Source organism: Saccopteryx leptura, chromosome 6, assembly GCF_036850995.1.
Source record: "Saccopteryx leptura isolate mSacLep1 chromosome 6, mSacLep1_pri_phased_curated, whole genome shotgun sequence".
Lineage (NCBI taxonomy): Eukaryota > Metazoa > Chordata > Mammalia > Chiroptera > Emballonuridae > Saccopteryx > Saccopteryx leptura.
In genome coordinates, this window is record NC_089508.1 from 27,359,724 (window position 1) to 27,387,712 (window position 27,989).

At 42.7% G+C, this 27,989-nt stretch overlaps 2 protein-coding genes across 2 annotated transcripts in view; one reads left to right on the forward strand and one right to left on the reverse strand.

Annotated features, from left to right (window-relative positions):
• Nucleotides 1-76: 76 nt before the first annotated feature.
• ALDH6A1 (aldehyde dehydrogenase 6 family member A1) lies at nt 77-27,910 on the forward strand. Its single transcript, XM_066344206.1, has 12 exons — nt 77-229; nt 9,364-9,417; nt 10,864-10,938; nt 11,102-11,263; nt 11,488-11,566; nt 11,977-12,279; nt 15,013-15,134; nt 18,649-18,838; nt 19,042-19,223; nt 20,768-20,947; nt 21,220-21,318; nt 24,669-27,910. The coding sequence occupies exons 1-12, from the start codon at nt 182-184 to the stop codon at nt 24,771-24,773; spliced, it is 1,599 nt and encodes a 532-aa protein (XP_066200303.1). The 5' UTR covers nt 77-181; the 3' UTR covers nt 24,774-27,910.
• BBOF1 (basal body orientation factor 1) overlaps nt 21,231-27,989 on the reverse strand; it is a 52,629-nt gene continuing 45,870 nt past the window's right edge. The window contains exon 12 of the mRNA XM_066344208.1: nt 21,231-21,458. Within this exon, the coding sequence (XP_066200305.1) occupies nt 21,447-21,458 (12 nt within the window). The 3' untranslated portion in view covers nt 21,231-21,446. The remainder of the gene's footprint in view (nt 21,459-27,989) is intronic.

Consider the following 27,989-nt stretch of genomic DNA (forward strand, 5'->3'; position numbering starts at 1 on the left):
AATCTCCAAAACTGGGAGTGAGGGGTGGAGTCGGGAGTTAGGGTGAGTGATTGGCTGGGGGACGTAGTCCCCTCCACCAATGAAGAGGCGCGGAAGGATGGCGGGGTGAAGTCTGGCAGCGGCAGTAGGGAGTCACGGGGAGTAGGGGCACAGTGAGGCGGAGAAGACGCAGCCGAGAGCCATGGCGGTGGTAGTGGCGGCGGCGGCAGTGCGGGCTCGGATCCTGCAGGCGAGTGAGGGTGGCGCCGAGGGGTCGCGAAGCTAGGAATTGGGTCCCTTCTGTCCAGTCTCTGAATCAGTCAACCTCTTCCAGGCCGACCCTACTCCTCCCACAAGAGTGTGCGGCCCTGTCCCACCCCTCTTGCTCGGTACCCGCCCCCGTTGGATCCAGCCTCTGACAAGCACCCCAGCCCCCCCCCCCCACTTTTGAGCCTCCCCTTGCCTGGCTCCGACCCACTCTCCTCCTCCTGCCCTGCCCTGTTGCTGCTGTCACACTCTCTTGTCCTCGCCTGTCCTCCCACATTGTTTCCCTTTCACCTCTGCACCTGCCACCGCTCCCCTCTGTTCACCATTTTTAGAACTCTTTTACTTGCCCGGAGCGTCCAGATTGTTTCCTTTCCCCACTCTACTTCACTGTCTATAATCCAGGCTCTAGGAGAGGAGGAGGAGGCACACGGGGGCGAGGGTCAGTGAATGAACTTTGAATCTCCTTCTAGAAGTGTACACTAGATTTCCCCCCAAAGCCATTTGCTAAGCTATTTTCCCTAGCTGTGGCTATTTGCAGTTTCTATAGGCCATGGGCTGCCCTCTTGCTTGCCTAGATTTTCAGTTAAACTTTCAACAAAGTTACAATGTTCATGTTGCCGGTTAGTAAGGACACATTTACGCTACTAGTTTGTCCCAAGCACGTGCAAGGGATGAACCAGCTCTAAAACAGTTGGTAGAAAAATGGGGGAGCCAAGGAAGACGGTGTAAATTTCGAGTTCCTGACCCCAATGGGGCGTAGGGCGGGGGAGCTTCAGGAAGCCAGCCTAAGGAGAGGTGGTAGAGCTACAGGAGCTCATGCCTGAGGCCTTTGCCCTGTTGTTGTTCAAGGACTTAGACTCTGAGGCAAGATTTACTGCAGACAACATTCTCCAACCTGCAAGAAACAACCTGTCCCATCTTACTCATTACCTCAAGCCTAGGAACTTCTTCCTTTATATTAATGGGCTTTTAGATAATATTGGTATTTACCAGGTTTTAGTGAGTTCTACTGCAGAAACTTATTCATTTTTAAGATTTTTTTTTCTTCAAAAATGTTTATTGTAAAGAAAAAAACATTTTTAAGATTCTTTTTTTTTTTTTTTTTTCTTTTTCATTTTTCTGAAGCTGGAAACAGGGAGAGACAGACAGACTCCCGCATGCGCCCGACCGGGATCCACCCGGCACGCCCACCATGGGGCGGCGCTCTGCCCACCAGGGGGCGATGCTCTGCCCATCCTGGGCGTCGCCATATTGCGACCAGAGCCACTCTAGCGCCTGGGGCAGAGGCCGAGGAGCCATCCCCAGCGCCCGGGCCATCTTTGCTCCAATGGAGCCTTGGCTGCGGGAGGGGAAGAGAGAGACAGAGAGGAAAGCGTGGCGGAGGGGTGGAGAAGCAAATGGGCGCTTCTCCTGTGTGCCCTGGCCGGGAATCGAACCCGGGTCCTCCGCACGCTAGGCCGACGCTCTACCGCTGAGCCAACCGGCCAGGGCCTTTAAGATTCTTAACGTCAGCAAAGGTTCATGCTTAAATATGCTATTTAACGGGAAAGTGTGGAGAATGGATTTGGATAGGTTTGTCAGGTGGTCTGACTTCACTCATATATTTCTTGCTGTGATCCCAGTTCTGTTTTTCTAATCCTTTTTTAATAGCAGGAAAGCAACCTTTCCACCCTATGTTTTCCATTTCCCTTTGAAATCTTTGGACAAAATTGACTTTCTTCCTTTGCCTTCTTCCCCTCCCCTCAATTACAATGAGTGATTAAGAAGACATCCTTATGAGAGTATTTTATCTTTTGCATCAAGGAGAAGAATCTCCCTTCCCATGTACTTAATTTTGGAAACACCCTATTTTCTTACTTATTTGAAGAAGCTTCTGAGTTAACCTGGAAAAGAGCAGAAATAGTTATCTTTAGCCAACTAGCAGTTACTGTAACATGAGACTTTGATAAGAGTAGTCTAGATTTCAGCAGTCTTGAATTTTAGAGGACTATCAAAAGGATGTGTAAAGGGGAGAGTTTGTGTTTTCAGTTATTTGAAGTACATATTCAGCATGTCTTCTCTGTAATGTTGGCAAGTAAAATTTAGAACTTCTCCTTATATTATGATTCTCATTCAGGAAACCTGTCTTACAGAGTCTCAGTGGCTTCCTGAGGGATGTGGTATAAAATGCACAGGCTTCACAATCATACTTGGATTCTATCGCAGCTCCACCATTTTCTAGTTTTAAGAATATTTGTGAAGCCTGACCAGACAGTGGCGCAGTGGATAGAACATCGGACTGGAATGCAGAGAACCCAGGTTCGAAACCCTAAGGTCGCCAGCTTGAGCATGGGTTCATCTGGTTTGAGCAAGGCTCACCAACTTGAGCCCAAGGTCGCTGGTTTGAGCAAGGGGTCACTCGATCTTCTGTAGCCCCTGGTCAAGGCACATATGAGAAAGCAATAAATGAATAACTAAGGTGCAGCAACAAAGAATTGATGCTTCACATCTCTCTCCCTTCCTGTCTTTCTGTCTCTATCTGTCCCTCTCTCTGTCTCTGTCACACACACATACAAAAGAATATTTGTGAAGGTTAGAATTCATGAATATAACATAGTAAGTTACCTAACATTAATGGCCAAAGTCATCCAAGGTTTCCCAACTAGTAACTTAAATTCAGGACTTAAGTCTTGGCATCTCTCTCTGTGTCAGGCACTTTCCCCAGGCTTTGGGAAGGGAGTGGGAAATGAAATACTCACTGAAAACTCCCTTATTGTAATGCAAAAATAAGTGCTAAATAACAGGAGTGCACAGTGTACTGCAGGAACGTATGGAAAGAGCCCCAGACTCAACCTGTTTAATTCAGGAAAGGTTTTCAAAAGGAGTTGGCTTTGGGCTTGAGATTTGCAAGACTAGCAGGCCTTTAGCTAAAAGGAGAAGAGAGTTCTTGATTGTGAAGCCAGTATCCATGGCCACCGTGACAGCCGCCTGGCCCATGCAGGTTTGCATTGGATTCGGACAGTCGGTAAAGAAACAATGGAGCCAAAAACTGGTGGGCCATCACCTTTAATCCTAGCTTGCACCCGGCGGGCAAGTAAAACACACACTGGGCTCCAAAGCTCACTCATTCAGTGCTCACAAAGCTACTGACTTATACAAGTTTCCTAGAATCAAAGGTTTCTAGCTCACCAGACTTATTCACCTCTGTTCCCCATCTCCTTCCTTCTCCCTGCACAAACTCTGCACAAACTGGCCTCTCACTCAGCACTCCACTATCTTGGCTGCTTCTCCTAGTATCCTCCACATGGCCTTTCTCTGCTCTCCTCTCTAATGCTAATCTCAGGAACCGAGAGAGAGAGAGAGAGAGAGAGCAAGCTCCCAGTCTGCGCCACTTTATAGTGTAGAAACCAAAACCTTTAATCCAATATACAAATAGGAAAGTCTCTGATACAAAGTCACTTATCTGAGGCATGATGGGATTCCTCATGAGAGTGCACCACCCTACATTAAAAAGGGTGGGAAAGGCCTAGTCTTAAAACTAAGCCTTAGGCTATAAGGATCATGCCTGTTTATAGCCTGTCCCCCCACATTCAATGCAAACTATAAGCGAGCAAACATATATAATATTTAAAACTTATTTGACCAACACTGTTAAAAGAAATAGCAAATACAAAATAAACATCTAAAGAACAAGAAGTTTGATGTGACTTTATGTAGGATAGTTTCTTCAGCTAATCATTGTTTCTTGGGAAATGAAGAGATGGAAGATCTGACCTGTCAAAAGCTATGTGATAATGTTTTATTATGCCAGATGCAGTGCCTTTTATGCCTCTGACAGCAGGGAGGCAGTGTGCAAGTAAAAAAATAAAATTAAGTGGCCTAGAATGCTCAAGTTGGCTGATCCATGTACTCTCTGCTCTATAAGAGAGTGTACATGAAACAAAATTAATATCAAATGATTGCTTGGTGAGTACTCATTCTTTCATTTTGCAAAATATTACTGAGTGCTTATCCTATTCCAGGAATGGTGCTAAGGACTGAGGACACAACCATCTAGTGATCTAAGGGGAGATACTCAATTAAACAAAATGTTATTCCATAATATGATATGAGAAGTAGAGGGATTCAGGTGTTTTATGAACTCCACAATCAAATACTTAGCCTAGAGCTGAGATTAAGACTTAAAAACTATCATCTGCTACTTATCTCACTCTCAGGAGTTAATCTTGTTTCTCCTACTTCAGAAGAAACAAACCATCAAGTGAGAATTTCCTCAGCTTCCTACCAGCAAACCTACAAAACTGACCTGCACTTATACCCTAAGCAATGGCGAAGTAGGGAGCAAAGGTGTAGAAGTGAACCAAGCAAATGGGATAAAGAAATCTCAGGCAAGAGGGAACAGCATGTGCAAAGGACAGAGAGAACTCAAAACATGTCCTGGATGGCTGTAACATAGCAAGGAGGAGCATGGCAACCCATGAGACTAGAGAAGGAAATTTACTATGTAGAGTCTACTAAGCAACATAAAGATTAGTCTTTCTGTCCCTGGCCGGCTGGCTCAGCGGTGGAGCGTCGGCCTGGCGTGCGGGGGACCCGGGTTCGATTTCCGGCCAGGGCACATGGGAGAAGCGCCCATTTGCTTCTCCACCCCCCCCCTCCTTCCTCTCTGTCTCTCTCTTCCCCTCCCGCAGCCGAGGCTCCATTGAAGCAAGGATGACCCAGGCGCTGGGGATGGCTCCTTGGCCTCTGCCCCAGGTGCTAGAGTGGCTCTGGTCACAGCAGAGTGACGCCCCGGAGGGGCAGAGCGTCGCCCCCTGGTGGGCGTGCCGGGTGGATCCCGGTCGGGCGCATGCGGGAGTCTGTCTGACTGTCTCTCCCCATTTCCAGCTTCAGAAAAATACAAAAAAAAAAAAAGATTTATGATTAAAATTCAGGTGAGAGACAATGATGGTATGGGTGATGGCAGGAGGGGTAGAGTAAAGTGGGTATATTCAAAGATTTCTAGGAGAACAAATTGCCAAGACTTATTTTGTTCTCTGTAAGAGAAAAGGAGGACTTCGGGTGACATTCAGGCTTCTGGTTGGCAACTACTTGAATAGTAATAGTCCCATTCACTGCCAGGTGGGCTATAGGAAGCAGAGCAGATTGGTGGAAGATGAGGAGTTCAGCTTTTTCTACATGTACCTACATAATATCCAAGTAGCGATATAGCAAAGACAGTTATGTGTTATGTGAATGTCACCTGAAGAGGAAGATTCTGGTTAAGGACTCCAAATTTGGGCATCATCAGGATCTAAGTCAGGGGTAGTCAACCTTTTTATACCTACCATCCACTTTTGTATCTCTGTTAGTAGTAAAATTTTCTAACTGCCCACCAGTTCCACAGTAATGGTGATTTATAAAGTAGGGAAGTAACTTTACTTTATAAATTGTATAAAGCAGAGTTACAGCAAATTAAAGCCTATAATAATAATTACTTACCAAGTACTTTATGTGAGATATTCGCTAAGTTTGGCAGAATAAATCTTTTTTTTTTTCTTTTTTTTTTTGCATTTTTCTGAAACTGGAAACAGGGAGAGACAGTCAGACAGACTCCCGCATGCCCCCGACCAGGATCCACCGGCACGCCCACCATGGGGCGATGCTCTGCCCATCCTGGGCGTCGCCATGTTGTGACCAGAGCCACTCTAGCGCCTGAGGCAGAGGTCACAGAGCCATCCCCAGCGCCCAGGCCATCTTTGCTCCAATGGAGCCTTGGCTGCAGGAGGGGAAGAGAGAGACAGAGAGGAAAGCGCGGCAGAGGGGTGGAGAAGCAAATGGGCACTTCTCCTGTGTGCCCTGTCCGGGAATCGAACCTGGGTCCTCCGCACGCTAGGCTGACACTCTACCGCTGAGCCAACCGGCCAGGGCCCAGAATAAATCTTTGTAAAACAACTTACTATAGTTAAATCTATCCTTTTATTTATACTTTGGTTGCTCTGCTACCGCCCACCATGAAAGCTGCAATGCCCACTAGTGGGCAGTAGGGACCAGGTTGACCACCACTGCTCTAGACAGTGCTACAGGCACATAAATTCTTGCACTTCATGCAGCTCTAGACCTTTGGTTAACAGTCTCTCTTCAGACAAAGTAATAGATTATTAGATTGCAGTTTTCTTTTATATTCCAGTCATTCTAGTCCAAGGTATTTCAGATGCTCACTTTGATTAGACTTAAATATTTCTCAAATCAACTTTCAAAGCATATATACTATTTATTTAGAGCAGGAGTTGGGAACCTTTTGGGCTGAGAGAACCATGAACGCCACATATTTTAAAATGTAATTCCATGAGAGCCATACAACGACCCATGTACGTTAAGTGTTATCCAATAAAAATTTGGTGTTGTCCCGGAGGACAGCTGTGATTGGCTCCAGCCACCTACAACCATGAACATGAGTGGTAGGAAATGAATGGATTGTAATACATGAGAATGTTTTACATTTTTAACGTTATTTTTTTTTTTATTAAAGATTTGTCTGTGAGCCAGATGCAGCCATCAAAAGAGCCACATCTGGCTCGCGAGCCATAGGTTCCCAACCCCTGATTTAGAGAATTATTTTATTATAACTGATCCCCTTCCCAATATTCTGATTATACCCTATAAGGTACATGTGGCATTTAAAAAATAACTATAGTAAAATAAAATTGGCATAAACTGTATATATTTAAAGTGTACAATTTGCCTGACCAGGCGGTAGCACAGTGGATAGAGCGTTGGACTGGGACACAGAGAACCCAGGTTCAAAACCCTGAGGTCACCAGCTTGAGTGTGGCCTCATCTGGTTTGAGTACAGCTCACCAGCTTGAGCCCAAGGTCGCTGACTTGAGCAAGGGGTCACTCATTCTGCTCAAACCCCCCCCCCCCCACATTCAAGGCACATACTAGAAAGTAATCAATGAACAACTAAGGAGCTACAACGAAGAATTGATACTTCTCATCTCTCTCCCTTCCTGTCTGTCTGTCCCTATTTGTCCCTCTCTGTCTCTGTCACACACACAAAAAAATAAAAATAAATAAAGTGTACAATTTGATATTTTACTATTTGAACATACCTGTGAAAACATCACAATAAAGATAATGAACAGCCTGACCAGGTGGTGGTTCAGGGGATAGATCGTCAGACTGTACACGGAAGACCCAGGTTCGAGACCCTGAGGTTGCCAGCTTGAGCACAGGCTCATCTCACCAGCTTGAGCCCAGGGTCGCTGGCTCGAGCAAGGAGTCACTTGGTCTGCTGTAGCCCCCTAGCCAAGGCACATACAAGAAAGCAATCAATGAACAACTAAGGTGTTGCAACGAAGAATTGATGCTTCTCATCTCTGTCCCTTCCTGTCTGTTCCTATCTGTCCCTCTGTCTCTGTCTGTCCCTCTGTCTGACTCTGTCACCAAAAAAAAGATAATGAACATACCCATACCCTCTCCTGTTGCCTCCCCCATCATCTATAGGCAACCACTGATCTGCTTTCTGACACTATAGATTAGTTTGCATTTTTAGTTTTATATAAATGAATCATACAGTATGTACTTTTTTATGTCCGATTTCTTTTACTCAGTGTAATTACTATAACTATTCTTATTGTTTTTTGTTGTTGCTTTTTACAGAGACAGAGAGAGAGTCAGAGAGAGGGATAGACAGGGACAGACAGACAGGAACGGAGAGAGATGAAAAGCATCAATCATCAGTTTTTTGTTGCAACACCTTAGTTGTTCATTGATTGCTTTCTCATATGTGCCTTGACCAGGGTGGGGGGGGATACAGCAGACCGAGTAACCCCCTGCTCAAGCCAACGACCTTGGGTCCAAGCTGTTGAGCTTTGCTCAAACCAGATGAGCCCGCACTCAAGCTGGCGACCTTGGGGTCTCGAACCTGGGTCCTCCGCATCCCAGTCCAACACTCTATCCACTGTACCACTGCCTGGTCAGGTTATAACTTCTTATTGCTGCATGTATCAATAGTTGATTCTTTTTCATTGCTGAGTAGTATTCTAATATATGGATATACCACCTTAGTTTCTCTATTTATCCATCCAGTGGTGGACATATGGTTCTTTTTAAATTAGATTTATGATGACTACATTTTCCAGGCCAAAAATTGGAAAATTATGGACTAATGACAATAAGATGATTTTTTTGTTTGTTTGTTTTTTTACAGAGACAGAGAGTGAGTCAGAGAGAGGGATAGACAGGGACAGACAGACAGGAACGGAGAGAGATGAGAAGCATCAATTATTAGTTTTTCATTGCACATTGCAACACCTTAGTTGTTCATTGATTGCTTTCTCATATGTGCCTTGACCGCGGGCCTTCAGCAGACTGAGTAACCCCTTGCTGGAGCCAGCGACCTTGGGTTCAAGCTGGTGGGCTTTTGCTCAAACCAGATGAGCCCGCGCTCAAGCTGGCGACCTTGGGGTATTGAACCTGGTCCTCTGCATCCCAGTCTGACGCTCTATCCACTGCGCCACCGCCTGGTCAGGCATAAGATGTTTTTTTAATCAGGACTGTTGGAATTGTGGACATGATCATTATGGTTTATTGTTTTTCTCAACTTGCCATAACCCAGTCTCATGTGTATTCTCTTTAAAGATTATATGAATCGGGCCCTGGTCGGTTGACTCAGTGGTAGAGCGTCAGCCCAGCATGTGGATGTCCTGAGTTCAATTCCAGTTAGGGCACACAGAAGAAGTGACCATCTGCTTATCTACCCCTCGCCCCTCCCTTCTCTCTCTCTGTCTCTCTCGTCCTCTCCCACAGCCATGGCTTGGTTGGAGCAAGTTGGCCCTGGGCTCTGGCCTCGCCTCAGGTGCTAAAATAGCTCAGTTGCCAAGCAATAGAGTAATGGCCGCAGATGGGCAGAGCATCACCCCATGGGGGCTTGCCAGGTGGATCCCAGTTGGGGTGCATGCAGGAGTCTGTCTCTCTGCCTCCTCGTTTCTCACTTAAGGAAAAAAAAAGATTATATGACTCTTGAGCAAACATCAAGTCCTTTTTCATACATCAACAATAACTAGTATAATATAAGCATATGAGAGCCATTCACTAAGTTCTTAATAATTTTCTGCTCTCATTTATCAAAATAATCATTTTTTTACCTCACAGGTTTCTTCCAAGGTGAACTCCACTTGGTACCCAGCATCCTTCTCTTCTTCAGCAGTGAGTTTATTTTGCATGAAAGATTGACTTCTTTTTTTTTTTTTTTTTTGTATTTTTCTGAAGCTGGAAACGGGGAGAGACAGTCAGATAGAGTCCCGCATGCGCCCGACCAAGATCCACCCGGCACGCCCACCAGGGGCGATGCTCTGCCCACCAAGGGGCGATGCTCTGCCCCTCCGGGGTGTCGCTCTGCTGCGACCAGAGCCACTGTAGCGCCTGGGGCAGCGGCCAAGGAGCCATCCCCAGCGCCCTGGCCATCTTTGCTCCAATGGAGCCTCGGCTGCGGGAGGGGAAAAGAGAGACAGAGAGGAAGGGGGGGGGGGTGGAGAAGCAAATGGACGCTTCTCCTATGTGCCCTGGCCGAGAATCGAACCCGCGTCCCCCGCACGCCAAGCCGACGCTCTACCGCTGAGCCAACCGGCCAGGGCCGAAAGATTGACTTCTAAGAAGGAAGCCAGTATAAATTACATTTATCTTCTTTATGTAATTGTGAAACTTTCTATCTTGGTTTTCTTATTTAATATTACATCAATTACCATAAAATATATATATATTACATCAATTACATTGTAAGCATTTTCAGTATTACAAGATGGTCTTTATACATGATTATGATTTTAATGGCTGGATTATATTCCATTATATATACAATATAACCTGAATTAATTCATATTTCCCCCATGTAACATTTAGATTGCTTCAGTTTTTCAATATTGTTTTACAAGCATTTATTTATAGTTTTCTTTTAGATTCTCTTCTGAAATAGGATTACTGTGTTAAAAGATAGAAACATTTTTACAGCTTCTAGAAGTTTAGTTGACCCTGCCAGATAGTCTGTACTACTTGACAACCTTTAGAGTTGTTTTATAGACTTTGTGTCTGTCAGCCACCTAAAATCTAATAAATAGGACTAGTGCTCAAAATCCTTCCTGTATAGAAGTACTCACACAAGGTAACATAGTAGTCCTTTACCTTTTTTGGTCTATAGACCCTTTTGAAAATTTAGTGAAATTAAGCTTCGTCTCAGAAAAAATCAGATAAAAACATTTTAAAAATATTTTGATCATAAAGGTAAAACGTTATCATTGTAACATGAAGGAAAGTCAGCTGGGTCAAGAAGTCAGAATAGCTAACCTTCGTTAAGATACAGTCCGCTGCTTTTTTGGTATAAGCTTTACAGTGACGTGTTTATTCATGAAGTTCCACTGTGTGATTAGCTGGGAAGCTTCCATTTTCAGAGAGATCAAAGTATTGAGAGGCTCTGCCTTATCTTAATAAACACTGTAAACAGGTACATAGTGTATCACTTTCCAAGGGGTACCATTTCTAGAGGGCTGTAGATTCATTATCAACCTGAATTCCTTCCTCTTTGTGAAAGTGAGAAGTAAAGCAATTAACTAATGCCGAGTTTTGTGTGTTATATGTGTTGTTTGTTTGTTTTCCCAGCCAACTGTAAAACTCTTCATTGATGGGAAATTTGTTGAATCCAAAAGTGACAAATGGATCGACATTCACAACCCGGTAAGCAAAGCTGCTTAACTGACTGGCCTAGAACTGTGGGAACATGGTTGGAAAGAGGGGACCTGGGTGTCTGTCGTGAAGCATGTAGTGCTACCTTTGTGACCCGATGGAAAATGTAGAAGGCAGGGCAGGCAAAGGATGATGTGCTGCTTTCTCCCATCAGGCCACCAATGAGGTCATTGGTCGGGTCCCTCAGGCCACCAAGGCTGAAATGGATGCAGCTGTTGCTTCCTGCAAACGTTCTTTTCCTGCATGGGCAGACACTTCTGTGTTAAGCCGTCAGCAAGTTCTGCTTCGCTATCAACAGCTTATTAAAGAAAACTTGGTAAGAAATCTGAGTGATCTCAGTTTCCCAACTCTTGTCTAGAGGAGACTTGATGCATCCACAGAGGCCCTTTTAGCTGCGCCTCCTCACTGTACAGCCCAGAGTTACGTAGATGGTGACTCTCTCATAGTACTTCTCCACCAGTTCTGTCCTTCTTTGGCTTCCTGAGAACTAAAAGGAGGCACAGCCTTCAATTGGTTTCTATTTGTGTGTTTTCTCTCTAGAAAGAAATTGCCAGGTTAATCACGCTGGAACAAGGGAAGACCCTAGCTGATGCTGAAGGAGATGTATTTCGAGGCCTTCGTAAGCTGGGAGTCCCCCATGGGCAGTTTCAGGGACTTTTGGGAAAGGAGCAAGGAACATGGGAGGCAAAGATCCCATAATGAGGGATTGCTTCTTCTTTTATGTACATTTTATCCCATGAGATCTTTTTTAATACTTGTGGGAAATGGCAATACTTCTCAGAGGTATCTGAAATTGATTTACTTCATTCTTTGTTTTACTCAACTGACCTTCCAGTAGGTGTGTACATTTCACTGTCTTTTTCTCATTTAGAGAATCTCATTTTGCACAACATGGAGGGTCAAGTCAGTGTTTCTTCTCTGTCTTTGGCTTGAGCCACTCCCTGTCCTCAGGGCTTACTAGCACAAACCAAAGCTAAGTATTTTATGGTGTGGGCAGCTGGTGGCCTGACTGCTTCTTTTCTGTTGCAGAGGTGGTTGAGCATGCCTGTAGTGTGACATCCCTCATGCTGGGAGAGACCATGCCATCCATCACCAAAGACATGGACCTTTATTCTTACCGCGTGCCTCTGGGGGTGTGTGCAGGCATTGCTCCATTCAATTTTCCAGCCATGATCCCCCTCTGGATGTTTCCCATGGCCATGGTGTGTGGAAATACCTTCCTAATGAAACCGTCAGAGCGAGTCCCTGGAGCAACTATGCTTCTTGCTAAGTTGCTCCAGGACTCTGGTGCCCCTGATGGAACACTGAACATCATCCACGGACAGCATGAAGGTAACTGCCCCTTAGTACATGGCACTTAATCTGGCTACCAAACAATCAAGGTGTCGAGTGGTGACGGGTGTTCTAGACTGAGGAACCTAGGGAGGAAGGGATTTACTAATAGTAACCTTTAGTAAACTAAAGGTAATGTTTATTGACTCTATTGCCATCTGTGTGCTAAGGCAACTAACTGAGGAGCCGCAGTGCTTTGTGCCTTACAAAATGCATTGGGACAAAGAAATATGGATTAGGGCAAGATACAGATAAGATTAAAGAAAATGGTTTTTTTGTTTGTTTGTTTGTTTCTGTATTTCTCTGAAGTTGGAAACAGGAAGGCAGCCAGACAGACCCCCGCATGCGCCTGACCGGGATCCACCCGGCACGCCCACATGCTCTGCCCATCTGGGGCCTCGCTCTGCTGCAATCAGAGCCATTCCAGTGCCCGAGGCAGAGGCCACAGAGCCATCCTCAGCACTCGGGGCCAACTTTGCTCCAATGGAGCCTTGGCTGTGGGAGGAGAAGAGAGAGACAGAGAGGAAGGAGAGGGGGAGGGGTGGAGAAGCAGATGGGCGCTTCTCCTGTGTGCCCTGGCCGGGAATCAAACCCGGGACTCCCGCATGCCAGGCCAACACTCTACCACTGAGCCAACCGGCCAGGGCCAAGAAAATGTTTTTATTTCAATATTAAGCTGTCAGAATATTGAAGTAATATTGAGAGAACTTATGAGGTATTTAACTCAAAAGAATTTAACTCACTTCACTCAGAGTGACTGAAGATCTTCTAATTCATATAGTAATAGCTACTACTTAGAAAGGGCTTCTGTGTTTCAGGAACTGTTCCTAGTGCCTTACATATATTATCTCATTTAATTATTTATGAGAATTCTTTGAGATAGATACTATTTTTCCATTTTACAGATAAGAAAATTGAGGCATAATAAAAGTATTTTTTTTTTTCTAAGTCTCACAGCTGAAAATTATCAAAGCATGGATGTATATAGCCAGGAAGACTGAGTACATAATGACGTTTTGGTCAACAACAGACCACATATATGACAGTGGTCCCAAAGATTACAATGGAGTTGAAAAATTCTTATCACCTAGTGAGATCTTAGCTATTGTAACATTATAGTGCAATGCATTACTCACACATTTGTGGTGATGCTGGTGTAAACACACCTACTGCACTGCCAGTTGTAGAAAAGTACAGCACATACAATTTAGTACCATACATAATACTCGATAATGATAATAGATGACTATATAACTGGCTTATATATTTACTGTGCTATACTTTTTGCTATTTTAGAGCATACTCTTTCTACTTAAAAAAAAAGTTTGCTATAAAATAAGATGTCGTGTTATGCTAAGCAGCAGCTTTATATATCTCGTGTTTCCTATGTCTATTGATTGCATCATTTTCTCTTGTGTTTGGCTTCATCTCATATTGTTTTGTACAGAAGACATGCTTGTACAGGCTTGTAGCCTATGCACAGGCTATACCATCTAGTCTAGATGTGTAGTAGGCTATACCACCTCGGTTTGTGTGATGTTCAGACAATGACAAAATCACCTAATGATGAATTTCTTAGAATGTATCCCCACCATTAAGCAGCACGTGACTGTACTATGCTATATTGTCTCTCACATGAGGTTACAATAGTATCTGAGAGTTCTGGTATATAGTGACAGTTGAAGAAATATCACAGTCTTAAAGGACAAAAGTGTTCAGTATTGAAGGGCTATTATTTTAGAAATATATATATGTACATATGTGTATATATATATATCATATATATATATATATATATATATTTTTTTTTTGCCAGAGAAAAGGACAGATAGGGACAGACTGGAAGGGAGAGAAATGAGAAGCATCAATTCTTAGTTATGTCACCTTAGTTGTTCATTGATTGCTTTCTTATATGTGCCTTGACTGGGGGGCTACAACTGAGCAAGTGACCCCTTGCTCAAGCCAGTGACCTAGAACTTCAAGCCAGCGACCTTTAGGCTCAAGCCAGTGACCATAGGGTCATGTTTATGATGCCACACTCAAGATGGTGACCCTGTGCTCAAGCTAGTGAGCCTGTGCTCAAGCCGGTGACCTCGGGGTTTTGAACCTGGGTCCTCTGCGTCCCAGGCCGACGCTCTATCCACTGTGCTACCTGGCTTAGAGAATTTTATGAGTTTATTTGAGCCAAAGCTGAGCAAATTGACAGGAAGCAAAATCTCAAATGCTCCAAAGGGCTGTTATTTTGGAGGAAAGTAGGGGTGGTAGCCTTCAGAGTTAGAGTAGAAATGGAAATTCTGGAATAGCAAATGAGGAAAATAATGAAAGGGAAGAGGCTAAATAGATATTGTAGTTTAAAAGAATTAAGAGAATAAGGCCCTGGCTGGGTTATCTCAGAGCATCATCCCGACCCGCCAAGGTTGCAGGTTCAGTCCCCAATCAGAGCACATACAGGAATCAACCAGTGAATTCATAAAAAAGTAGAACAACTAATTGATGTTTCTCTCTCTTTCTCTCTGTCTCTCTGCCTTCCTTGCCCTCTAAAATCTTCCTTGCCCTTTAAAATATTTTTTTAAGTGAATTAAGAGGACAAAGAGAACTTTAAAATTGGAATCCAGCGTAGAAACACAAAAGTATAAGAACTCCTTCGTAGCAGTGGCAAAGCTGAAATTTGTGATGCTGAGAAACCCGTAGCCATTTGATCCTTTCTGATAATCATTTCTTTTCTTCTTACAGCTGTAAACTTTATTTGTGACCATCCGGATATCAGAGCAATCAGCTTTGTGGGATCCAACCAGGCAGGAGAGTACATCTTCGAGAGAGGGTCAAGACATGGCAAGAGAGTTCAAGCCAATATGGTGACTTCTTACTTTTTTTCCCTCTTAAACTATGTTATATGTACTAAAATTACCTAGAAACAGCCCTTCAGCAGAGGGACCACTCATCCCATTCTAATGCTAATGTTTCCTCATTTCCATTTCATCCTGAATAGCTTTCCTTGAACAATGAACCTTATGTTGAGGTTTTTTGTTTTGTTTTGTTTTTTCTTTTCTGGTTTTTTTTTTTGGGGGGGGGGGTTGTATTTTTCTGAAGCTGGAAACAGGGAGGCAGTCAGACAGATTCTCGCATGCGCCCAACCGGGATCCACCCGGCATGCCCACCAGGGGCGATGCTCTGCCCATCTGGGGCGTTGCTCTGTTGCAACCAGAGCCATTCTAGCGCCTGAGGCAGAGCCATCCTCAGCGCCCGGGGCCAACTTTGCTCCAATGGAGCCTTGGCTGCTGGAGGGGAAGAGAGAGGCAGAGAGGAAGGAGAGGGGGAGGGGTGGAGAAGCAGATGGGCGCTTCTCCTGTGTGCCCTGGCCGGGAATTGAACCCGAGACTCCTACACGCCAGGCCAACGCTCTACCACTGAGCCAACCGGCCAGGGCCTATGTTGAGTTTTTTAGTCTAAGTCACTTTAAGTACCTTTTATCTCAGACAACAAATCTTGGTGCCAAAGGGCACATTTTCCCCTGAGAATGTTATTCCTTTTTTTTTTTTTTTTTTTTTGTGACAGAGATAGAGAGAGGGACAGCAGATAGACAGGAAGGGGGGAGAGATGAGAAGCATCAATTCCTTGTTGTGGCACCTTAGTTGTTCATTGGTTGCTTTCTCATATGTGCACAGCCAGTGACCCCACACTCAAGCTGGTGAACCCCCATTCAAGCCAGATGAGCCTGTGCTCAAGCTGGCAACTTTGGGGTCTTGAGCCTGGGTCCTCCACTTCCCAGTCCGACGCTCTATCCACTACGCCACCGCCTGGTCAGGCACCCTGAGAACGTTATTCAAATCTATGGGCTTTAGCAGCAACAATAAAATTCTGTTTTTGGCAGTTTCTTCTTTCATACCATGATTTTTTCTTTTCTTTCTTTTTCTTTTTTTTTTTGTGAGAGAGACAGAGAGAGGGACAGATAGGGACAGACAGGCAGGACGGGAGAGAGATAAGAAGCAGCTCCTACCTGACCAGGAGGTGGCGCAGTAGTCGAGTGTCAGAGTGAGACATGGAGGACCCAGGTTTGAAACCCCGAGGTCGCCGCTTGAGCGTGGGCTCACCAGGATGAGCACGGGGTCACTTGCTCTGCTGTAGCCCCCCAGTCAAGGCACATCTGAGAAAGCAGTCAATGAACAACTAAAGGAGCCCAACGAAGAATTGATGCTTCTCGCCCTGGCCGGTTGGCTCAGCGGTAGAGCGTCGGCCTAGCGTGCGGAGGACCCGGGTTCGATTCCCGGCCAGGGCACACAGGAGAAGCGCCCATTTGCTTCTCCACCCCTCCGCCGCGCTTTCCTCTCTGTCTCTCTCTTCCCCTCCCGCAGCCAAGGCTCCATTGGAGCAAAGATGGCCCGGGCGCTGGGCATGGCTCTGTGGCCTCTGCCTCAGGCGCTAGAGTGGCTCTGGTCGCAACATGGCGACGCCCAGGATGGGCAGAGCATCGCCCCCTGGTGGGCAGAGCATCGCCCCTGGTGGGCGTGCCGGGTGGATCCCGGTCGGGCGCATGCGGGAGTCTGTCTGACTGTCTCTCCCTGTTTACAGCTTCAAAAAAAAAAAAAAAAAAAAAAACAAAAAACAAAGAATTGATGCTTCTCATCTCTCTCCCTTTCTATCTGTCCCTCTCTCTATTTCTGTTAAAAAAAAAAAAAAAAAAGGCAACTCCTTAGTCTCCTTAGTTGTTCATTGATTGCTTTCTCTTTTTTCTTTTTTTTTTTGTATTTTTCTGAAGCTAGAAACGGGGAGAGACAGAAGTCAGACAGACTCCCGCATGCGCCCAACCGGGATCCACCTGGCACGCCCACCAGGGGGCGATGCTCTGCCCCTCCGGGGCGTCACTCTGCCGCTACCAGAGCCACCCTAGCACCTGGGGCAGAGGCCAAGGAGCCATCCCTAGCGCCCGGGCCATCTTTGCTCCAATGGAGCCTCGGCTGCGGGAGGGGAAGAGAGAAAGAGAGAGAGGAAGGAGAGAGAGGAAGGGGTGGAGAAGCAGATGGGCGCCTCTCCTGTGTGCCCTGGCCGGGAATCGAACCCGGGACTTCTACACGCCAGGCCGACGCTCTACCACTGAGCCAACCGGACAGGGCCTGATTGCTTTCTCATATGTGCCTTGTCAAGGGGCTGCAGAAGAGTGAGTGACCCCTTGCTCGAGCCAGTGACCTTGGGTCCAAGCTAATGAGCTTTGCCCAAACCAGATGAGCCCGCGCTTAAGCTGGCGACCTCAGGGTCTCGAACCTCGGTCCTCCGCGTCCCCAGTTTGATGCTCTATCCACTGTGCCACTGCCTGGCCAGGCCCATGCTTTTCTTTTTCTTTTTGTTCATACCATGTTTTCCTAGCCCTTTATCCTTTTCCTTCTTTTAAGGCATATTCTAACTACTAACGTCAAAATATCTTCTTCCCTAAGAGTTCAGACTATTAAAGGCACTAGGAAGAGCCCAGTATCCCTATATGAGATGTGTGGTTAACTTGGTTGCATAGTTTCACTATTCTCTTACCAGCTCCTTGTCAAATACTTAATAATTCTGTAATACTAAAGATAAAGTTCAGTTGCTACTTTCTCACCCTTTGACTGATATCGCATTAGCCATCTATGCACAGGTTTGGAAACTTTATAGTATTGCCACTGTTTTCTTTTCATGGATGAATGTGTTTTGGTCAATTTGACTTAAATCCCGCTCAGTACACTATTAATTTATTGAGTGAATTCTGTGTCTAACAGTATACTGTGTGTGTAATGGGGTAGCTGGCATGGTATTTATCCATGCACTCAATTATAGTTGCAGCTGAAAACATGTGTGAAAATGACCATATATTATCCTACAAAGAAGTTCATGAGGCTGTGTATCTAGAAGCAAGCCAGGCTGGGGAACCTCTTTCCAAAAATTGTTTATCAGGAGAGGTCTATCTCCTGTTTCTCTTTTCAGCTGGCCACTGGCATTGCTACTGGCAGCTCTTCATGTAACTGGAAACCCCAGCAGACAAATTCTTTCCTATCTAACTTAGGAAAGAGAAAGGAGTTCTCATTGGTTACTGGATATAGTATTTAGCTTATCAATTTGACTTAATGTAATGATTGGAGCTCTTGTTTTTTTGTTTGTTTTGATCTAAATAAACACATATTAGCTTATCAGCTGAGAAAGTGAGGGAATAAAAAGTAACTTGGAGACTTGCTCAGTGTTGCCAAAACTTTAGCAGTATCAAAATAACCTGTCTTCAAAGCAACAAAGGATAAATTCTCTAGTCCTTATCTTAAATTTTCATTTGAAATCTCAGATTCTTTGGCTAATTCTTAGCCTAATTGTATTTTGCCAAGGAGGGTTCATGTACTTTCTCTATTTCCTTAGGGAGCTAAGAACCATGGGGTGGTCATGCCAGATGCCAATAAGGAAAATACCCTGAACCAGCTGGTTGGGGCAGCATTTGGAGCTGCTGGTCAGCGCTGCATGGCTCTTTCAACGGCGATCCTTGTGGGAGAAGCTAAGAAGTGGCTGCCAGAGCTGGTGGAGCGAGCCAAAAACCTGAGAGTCAATGCAGGTAATCAGTTATCTGCCTAGCTGCTTAGTCTTTGCATCTGTGGCACCCAGCTGTTGGTTTTAGCATTGGCCTTGGCCAATTGGAGCAATCATATCAGTTCTTACCATTGACTCTCTTTATACTGTAGTTGTCATTGGAATCATCTTTAGTTGGCAGTCATAATATATGTTAATGAAGACCTTAAACACTTCTGTGATTTACAGGAGACCAGCCTGGAGCTGATCTCGGCCCTCTGATCACCCCTCAGGCCAAAGAGCGAGTCTGTAATCTGATTGAAAGCGGAACAAAGGAGGGAGCTTCCATCCTTCTTGATGGTAGAAAAATTAAAGTCAAAGGCTATGAAAATGGCAACTTTGTTGGACCAACCATCATCTCAAAAGTCAAGGTAAACAACTGTGGATTATTTCCCAAATATGGGAGCTAAAGGTACTTTAGAGGCTATGGAATCTCATCCCTCCAATTTATAAATGAAGAACATTTAAGAGATGTTCTCTGGCTAGAGACCTCATCTCTTGCCAGAATTGCTCAGTTATTTTATCTAGAGTGTGACTAAACCTCACTTCTCATTCCCAATCTCTTCCCACTCTACTAGCATTTGGCAAATCTTCTATAAAGGGATACACTTGATCTTGGCCAAAAGACTGAGACGTGAACGTAAAAAGCTAGAGTAAATATCTTTGGCTTTGCAGGCATATATAGTGTCTGTCACAACTATTCAACTCTTGACATTTTAGTGCGAAAGCAACCATTAACATTGTATAGCTATGTTCCAATAAAACTTTAGTTATGCACATTAAATTTTTAATTTCAAATGTTTACATGCCATGATTGATTTTTTTCAGCCATTAAAAAAATATAGAAATTATTCTTAGCTTGTTGGATATACAAACATGTGGCCCAATGGCCATATTTTGCCAAACTCTATCTTATACTTGGTTACTTATTTGTTTGTTAATTTTTGCTTCCCATTCTTTCTTGCTGCCTAGCTTATAGCTATTGCCGTGTCTCCTAACATATCAGCTGCCCAGTATTTCTTGAAAACCCTAAATTTAGCTGCATCATCACCAGAAAGTAACAAAAGAAAAAGAATTTTTATTTATCAATTAAAAATTTTTATTTACCAAAACTATAAATCTCTCAGTTAAAATTGATGACTAAGTTGAGGTTAGGAAGCTTTTATTGAACTACATATATCCCCAATAATCCTGAATAACTGAGTTGAATATTAGTGTAGTAGAAATTATGAAATCTCTTGCCAAAGAGCCATGGAGGAAAAATCCACTTACAAGTAATAAACACAGCTCACTAGCTGCAGTAGTAAAGGATGTTTTGAATGTTTAATGTGACCTGATACCAAAATGTAAACGTACAGACTCATTTGGGAGGCAAAGGAGTGAATGACTTTTTATGTTATAGAAAACTTAGCACAGGATTTCTTTAAACAGAAAGATTCTCTTGTTGTGGTTTAAAAATATAGTTGATTTATAGAAAAATGAATTTTCATGTGAGTTCCCAGTACATAGTAATTGTATCACATAAACAAGTTATACAAGTATAAAAGAGGAAGCTAGTGATGGATCGTGGGACCTAAAAATACAGTGTTTAAAAGAAAAGAGTATAGTCTGGAGATGTTTTCTCTCAACATATGTACCCTGATTTATCAATGTCACTGCATTAAATTTATTTTTAAAAAATGATTAAAAAGAAGAAGAAAAGAGTATAATTGTACTTAACAAGAATTTCAAGTTATTTTTTTGATTGGTAGCTTGGAAGATGGAACACAGGAACAGAACACTTTTTAAAAAAAAAATAGGTGACTTAAAATGAAAAGAGATTCCTAAGATGAAAGCTGTCCAGGTAAACAGTGAGCACTGAAGAACCAATTAAACATACATACTGATTTCCTTTCTGGATGCGTCACTCTGGCAGCCAAATATGACCTGTTACAAGGAGGAGATTTTTGGTCCAGTTCTTGTGGTTCTGGAGACAGACACTTTGGATGAAGCCATCAAGATTGTAAATGATAACCCATATGGAAATGGAACTGCCATCTTCACCACTAATGGAGCCACTGCTCGGAAATATTCCCACTTGGTGGATGTTGGACAGGTATGTGAACAGAAAATTTTGGAGATTCTTGGAGCCATTTACTGTTTCCTAAGAGAAATCCTGAGATGGTAAACAGTGACCAGTTGTTGCTCCTCTGACCTCCCACAATGCTCCCTTTCTTCCTCAGGAATTTAAGTCATGAGATGGGTATAGGGTGGAAGGTAGATGTTTAAAATTAGTCTCTCTAATGCTAAGCATTCATGCTTCTCCATGGAGTGTTCCTTTGTTTGAGTCCTTTTCTTAGTATCTGACGTGGATTTCTTCTGCTGTAGGTGGGTGTGAATGTCCCCATTCCAGTGCCTTTACCAATGTTCTCATTCACTGGCTCTCGATCTTCCTTCAGGGGAGACACCAACTTCTATGGCAAACAGGTAACTAAGTTTTTTAAAATGTCTTTTTCTCTAAGAAACTTTTCTTTAACATATTCAGGATCAAGGATTCTGCAAGGAAGAGCCTGTCAGCAGCCTCTGTGGGGTCATATGGTGTTCAGCAGTGCTTGTCAGTAGGTTCCCTAGAAAAGATTTAAAAATTAACAGAATTTTGTCAAAGCTGCTCCTTGCTGAGTAACTCAAGGGAACAAAGTCTTACGGAAAGAGCATGAGGAAGTCCAAGCCTTTTTAAACTCCTTTTCTTTACCTAGGATCCTCTTTCTGCCTCCCCATTTTTATCTAACTCTTAGTCACCTGTGACGTCTCCCTTTAAAAATGGACTCTTTGCCTGACCAGGCGGTGGTGCAGTGGATCGAGCATTGGACTGGGACATAGAGGACACAGGTTCGAAACCCCAATGTTGCTGGCTTGAGCCGGGCTCACCAGCTTGAGCACAGGGTCGCTGACTTGAGCATGGGATCATAGACATGACTCTGTGGTTGCTAGCTTGAGCCCAAAAGTTGCTGGCCTGAAGTCCAAGGTCACTGGCTTGAGCCCAAGGTCACTGGCTTGAGCAAGGAGTCCACTCGCTCTGCTGTACCCACCTCCCACCCCCCCGTCAAGGCACGTATGAGAAAGCAATCAATCAAAAACTTAAGATGCCAAAACAAAGAATTGATACTTCTCATCTCTCTCTCTTCCTGTCTGTCTGTCCCTATCTGTCCCTCTCTCTATCTCTGTCACCAAAAAATTAATTAATTAATTAATTAATTAAAATGGGCTCCTCCAAAAAATCACTCCCGACCAACCAGCCCCTTCCTCAGTGCGCAGTTCGGTAGGCCCTCACGTGTTCCCACTGCACATATTTCTCTGGTAACATTCATTTACAAAAAAATTTTATTGCGCACCTTCTTTGTACCAAACACTATTCTAGGCACTATAAATATAGCACTGAACAAGAAAAATAAAGCAAATCTAAAACCAAATGGCCTGGGTTCAAACCCAGCTCCGCCAGTTACTAACTGTGTGACCTTGGCAGGGCCCCTCTCTTGCCTCAGGTTGCTTCACCTGTAAAATGAGAATACCAACAGTACCTGTATTTCATGAGGTTAAAAGGATTAAGTTACCACTATACCACATCCTTCAGCAGGTGCTTCTGTCCTAAGGCAGGAACAGGCATGGCATGTTAACAGCAGAAATGGACTGGAGCACAGGGAGTGAATGAGTAACTAAGGGAGTGGTAAAGGATGAGGCTAGAGAGGTACGCAGGGACAAGTCATATAGGAACCTTTAAGCCATGTGAAGAAGCCCTCATCATGCTTCACTTACTTACTTATCTGCAGTACCTGGCACAGAGCAGGTGCCCAAACATATGTTAAACATATGGGATAGTGGAAGTTCTTTATTGTCCCATAGAAATACAGGCATTTTGGAATCTTCAGTAATAAATTACATATTTTCCTATACAGGTCTCCCTTTTATAGGTTAATAAAAAATTAACAGTGGGCCTAACTGGTTATGGCACAGTGGATAGAGCTTTGACCTGGGACACTAGGTCCCAGGTTCAAAACCCTGAGGTTGCTGGCTTCAGTGCAGACTCACCAGCTTGAGCTTGGGGTCACCAGCTTGAGCACGGAATCATTGACATGATCCCAAGGTCATTGGCTTGAAACCCAAGGTCACTGGCTTGAGCAAGGGGTCACTGGCTGGACTTGAGCCCCCCAATCAAGGCACATATGAGAAGCAATCAATGAACAACTAAAGCAACGCAACTACAAGTTGATGCTTCTCATTTCTCTCTCCTCTCCCTCTTTCTTCCTTCCTCTTTCTCTAAAAAAAATAAAATAAAAAATAAATACATTAACAGTGGGATTGCATAGCAGAATATTATGTATATATAGTCAATTGCTTAAGAACACACTTTGGTTATTTGGAGACTAATTTACAGTTTGTGACAAAAGTCACAGCTTTTGTAAAATTAACTAGTTTGATGCTATTAAAAAAAATTTCTTCATAAGTTACTCTGTAAGTGAGACCTCTTGGAGGAGAAGACTGATGTTATATAGAGTTTGAAGTCTTAAAATTTTAGGTAATTAAGTTGCTAATTTGCATTCGGGAAAGAAGACAAAGTGTCATTCTTACATAATAAAATGTAAACTTTAGTTTTATCTTATATTTAAAGTATGTAATAATACTTAAAGGTGTTTCAGTATATTAACATGGTCCAGATTTTGTCAAGTAATTCTAGAAGAGTATATTAATCAAACCAGTGTTTTTTTTTCTAGCTTTCTAGTAATTTGGTAAGTATTAGATCTGTAATCTGTTCTCTTTTGCTCAAGCCTGCTCTTACAAAATAAACTAATATATATACATAAATATGCTGATCTTTTTTGGCTTACATGTTATGGGTGATTTAGAAGTGAATGTGTATATGAGACATTTTACTTTAGAGTTGTAGGATATTGTGGATTTTTTTTTTTTTAAACAGGGACACAGAGAGTCAGAGAGAGGGACAGACAGACAGGAACGGAGAGAGATGAGAAGCATCAATCATCAGTTTTTCGTTGCGACACCTTAATTGTTCATTGATTGCTTTCTCATATGTGCCATGACAGCAGGCCTTCAGCAGACCGAGTAACCCTTTGCTCCAGCCAGTGACCTTGGGTCCAAGCTGGGTCAAGCCAGATGAGCCTGCGCTCAAGTTGGCGACCTCTGGGTCTCGAACCTGGGTCCTCTGCATCCCAGTCCAACGCTCTATCCACTGTGCCACCGCCTGGTCAGGCAATATTACTACTTCAAAATAATTGTTTATCGCTGACAATTGTCAGAAATGGTCATATATATATACATATATATATATTTCATTATTTCTTCATGGGAAGGAGAGATTTGTATGTCATTTCATTTTCCCCTCACACATTGCTGTGAGATTGGCATTATGTCACAGATAAGGCCCAAGGTTAAACAACAGTCAATAAGGAGTAGAGGCAGGATTTGAGCCATGTCTCAAGATCTCAGAGCACTTGATATTTAGCTGTAGGAACAGAATGACCTACAAGTTTAACAGATTAGATTGTTGAATCTTTCCATTTAGATGCTAATGCCCTTTGCTAGTTTTGGTATAATGATAACTAAGGTTTGACTATTTACTATGTGCCAGGTATTATCTAAGTGTTTTAGATAAGTTTACATGAACAATAAATATACTGGATTTTGGTTGCACCTATTCCTCAAGTAGGAGAGTGAGTAAGCTCTTCAGAGCAATTCCTTCAAAAGTTGATCCAAAGAGGAATTATGAACCCCCTTTCCCCTAAAATATATGCTAACTCTGTTTTTTCCTTTGTCCTCTTTAGGGCATCCAATTCTATACTCAGCTAAAGACTATCACTTCTCAGTGGAAAGAAGAAGATGCTACTCTCTCTTCACCTGCTGTAGTCATGCCTACCATGGGCCGTTAGAAGCAAGTCTGTGCCAGACTCTGTCCATCCTGAGTAATCTCCCTTTATTCTTGACCGCCTTCATTTGCCAACTGGGCTCAGATCAGATCCCTAGGAATGGAATACCTTGTAACGAAAATCCTTCTCAGGACGATTATCCCCTGCAAAATTGCTCCAGGAAGACTCCTAGTGTAATTCTGAAACCAGATTTTCACTTACTCTTCATACTTCTCTTTGAGGTAACTTGTTAACTGTGAAATACTTATCTGGAATGAGAACTTAGACCTGGTTTCTAAAAATTCTCCCCTTTTCTGATAACTTGAAGAGAAGATTCATGTTTGTAAAGAAGATCTTCCACAGTGGAAGAGGACCTCTGGGTTAGGGAAATAGGATAGAAATAATTCACCCTTTGGTTGACCCTCCAGCACAGCTCTACATAAATGCCAGTGGCAGAGACCCCTCTGCCAGGCTTTCCTGAGCCTCTCATCCCACACAAGATACATCCGTTTATACTTATCCCTCAGTTGTGACACTGCTTCTTTCCTTCTACTAAATGCCACTTTGTCCTAGTGATTCATGACCACTAAATTCTATCATTGTCACTGTTCCTGCTTCTTAAATCATTTCTCAAGGATACCTCAGTATTCACTGGATAAATCAATTATGGTATGTGCCAAGTGTGAAATTTCAGGGTTTACTGAAGCAATCATTAATTAATGCTTCAGTCATGAACTCAGATGCCAATAGATTTCCTTTTTCTTTTTTTTTTTTTAGAAAACCATTTCAAAAGTTATTTTGGGCCCAGAAATCAAGGGTATTTGCCTTAAGTATGTCTAACCTGATAGTATTTGCCAACTGTTTTATATTGTTCTATCTTCTTGCCTGCATTTCTCATTAATGACACTTTTAAAGAACCCTTAATATACAGTAATTGACTAGGTTCACACAGAGTGGTAAAAAATGCTTTGACATATTCTTTTGCTACCATTAATGCAACTGTCTTTATGCCTTTTGTTTCTTTAAGTTGAATAGATACTGATGAGTTAAATAGAATAGCTTTTGTCTTCTTGCTGAATGTCCCAACTGAATCCTGTCTTTCTGATACAGTTTTCACCCAGTGAACTGTGAGAAGACTTCTGGTTCTGAAAGAGTAATCTCTGGTCCTCAGCCAGATGACATAAGTCATTTATTTCTCTTCTTCCCTGTTAGTCACGTGGATAATGCTAACCTACTCCATGGAGTTACCCAGTGAGTTAAGGATAGTGAAAACCTTGAAAGGGCTTATGCACTCTATGTATTTTAGGCTACTACCTACTGGATAGAATGTCAAAAGCTTTAATCACTGAAGGCAACGGTTTTCAACCATTTTCATCTCATGGCACATATAAACTAATTACAAAAATTCCGCAGTACACCAAAAAATATATATATTTTCGTCAATCTGACTAAAGTATAATTTTGATTTATTTAAAAAAATAATAATAATAATAGTAATCACCTACCCGTTTTGGTCCAAAGTGACTTTTTAAAAAATCAGGTGCCTATTCTTGTACACAGTGGTGTGATTAAAATAATTTAACCACTGGTTCTCTGCCCTAATGACCATTTTAAGTATAAAAAAACGATATACTGAAAGGTAGTTTATTATTTCATGCATTTAATACTTAAATAAGGATAATAAAAGAGGCATGCAAAACTAGATTATAAGTTTTAAAATATTAATGAAAAAATATTAAATAGTACCTAACAATAAACAATAAAATTTATTTCAGATGTTTCCAATGATAGCTTGTCACCCCCTGGTTGTTTGGCACTTTTTCTCTTTACATTATATGTTTGCTTACTGAAATAACAAACATGACAAAATTAAAATATAGTATTTCAGCAAAGGTATAATGAGTTTTATGAAATGAATAAATAAATATTGTAAGCATAGTTCTGTCAAATTTTTTTCACCTATGGACAGAATGAACATTACAAGGGGCACTTAGAATACGCTGTTGGTAGCTGAACGTTAAAAAAGAGTAAGGAATGTAAATTTGTAATTTTGTGATTTCCTGGCCAGCCACTCACCTTAGAGAGAACCATGATTACAAGTGCCATTTTAACAATCTGTTCACTGAACTCAACAAAAAATTAGGTATTGGTTCTGCCGAACCCGTGTGAACCTGCTGAATCCCACCACTGCTTGTATATATCAGATGCAACCTTATAATACAATGCAACCAATGAGATTATATGGCCTATATATTTATGGCTCAAGACAGTGCATTCACACCAGACAGCTATCGTTGTGTTGGCTGTTGTCATTTTTTTATTTGATGACCTAAGGGAAAAGAGGTTTAGTGCCCCTGACTAAATAGACAGGTATTACGTGTTTTAAAAATTCTTGTTACACTGGTTGAAAATTGCTGACTTAAGGTGACTAGAATTTTAATAAAATACATTCTGACCCACTTGTGTCCTCCTGTTTTGTTTTAGGTCTGCCTTCCTAAAGATGAGGCAGTAGAAGTTTATAGAATGCCCCTTATTTTATCTTTTATCACAGCTGGCAATTGGTAGTGATATTTAATCCAATCCAACAATTACAGGCTGGGTTGAATAAAAGGTCATATTCTCTAAATTCCAAGTGGAATTAAATCACAAGGACTCCTAAGTTTTCCTTACATTTAAGGGAAATCACTTTTTAAAAAACACTAAGGAGATTAGTGTTGCTCTAATTGGAATCAGCTCATTTGACTAGCTACTTACTACTCAGAGTTTCTTGTTTGTTTTTTTACCCCCATTGATTTGAGAGAAAAAGGAGAGAAAAGAGAGAGTAAGGGAGAGAGATCGAAGCATCAATTCATTGTTCTACTTAGTTGTTGTATTCAGTTGTGCACTCATTGATTGCTTCTTGTACGTGCCCTGACCAGGGATCAAACCCATGACCTTGGCGCTCCGGGATGACGCTCTATCCACTGAGCCACCCGGCCAGGGCATCTTATTTCTTAGCTGGAATAAAAACTGTACAGTTATGTTTATGCTAGTAGCAGCCAAAAAAAAACAGTATTTTGTTTTCTTTTTGCTCTGATGTAGCCTCATTTGAAAATTCTCTGATTCTATATTGTACCAATTATGAATAACAAATTACAAATAAAAAGATCTTTAAAAGAAAATCTGGCTTTTTTGTTTAATGGTGCCATACTTCCTTATAATGTCTTTGTCCCCCTAGCTTAAGTGACCCAGACTTCCTAC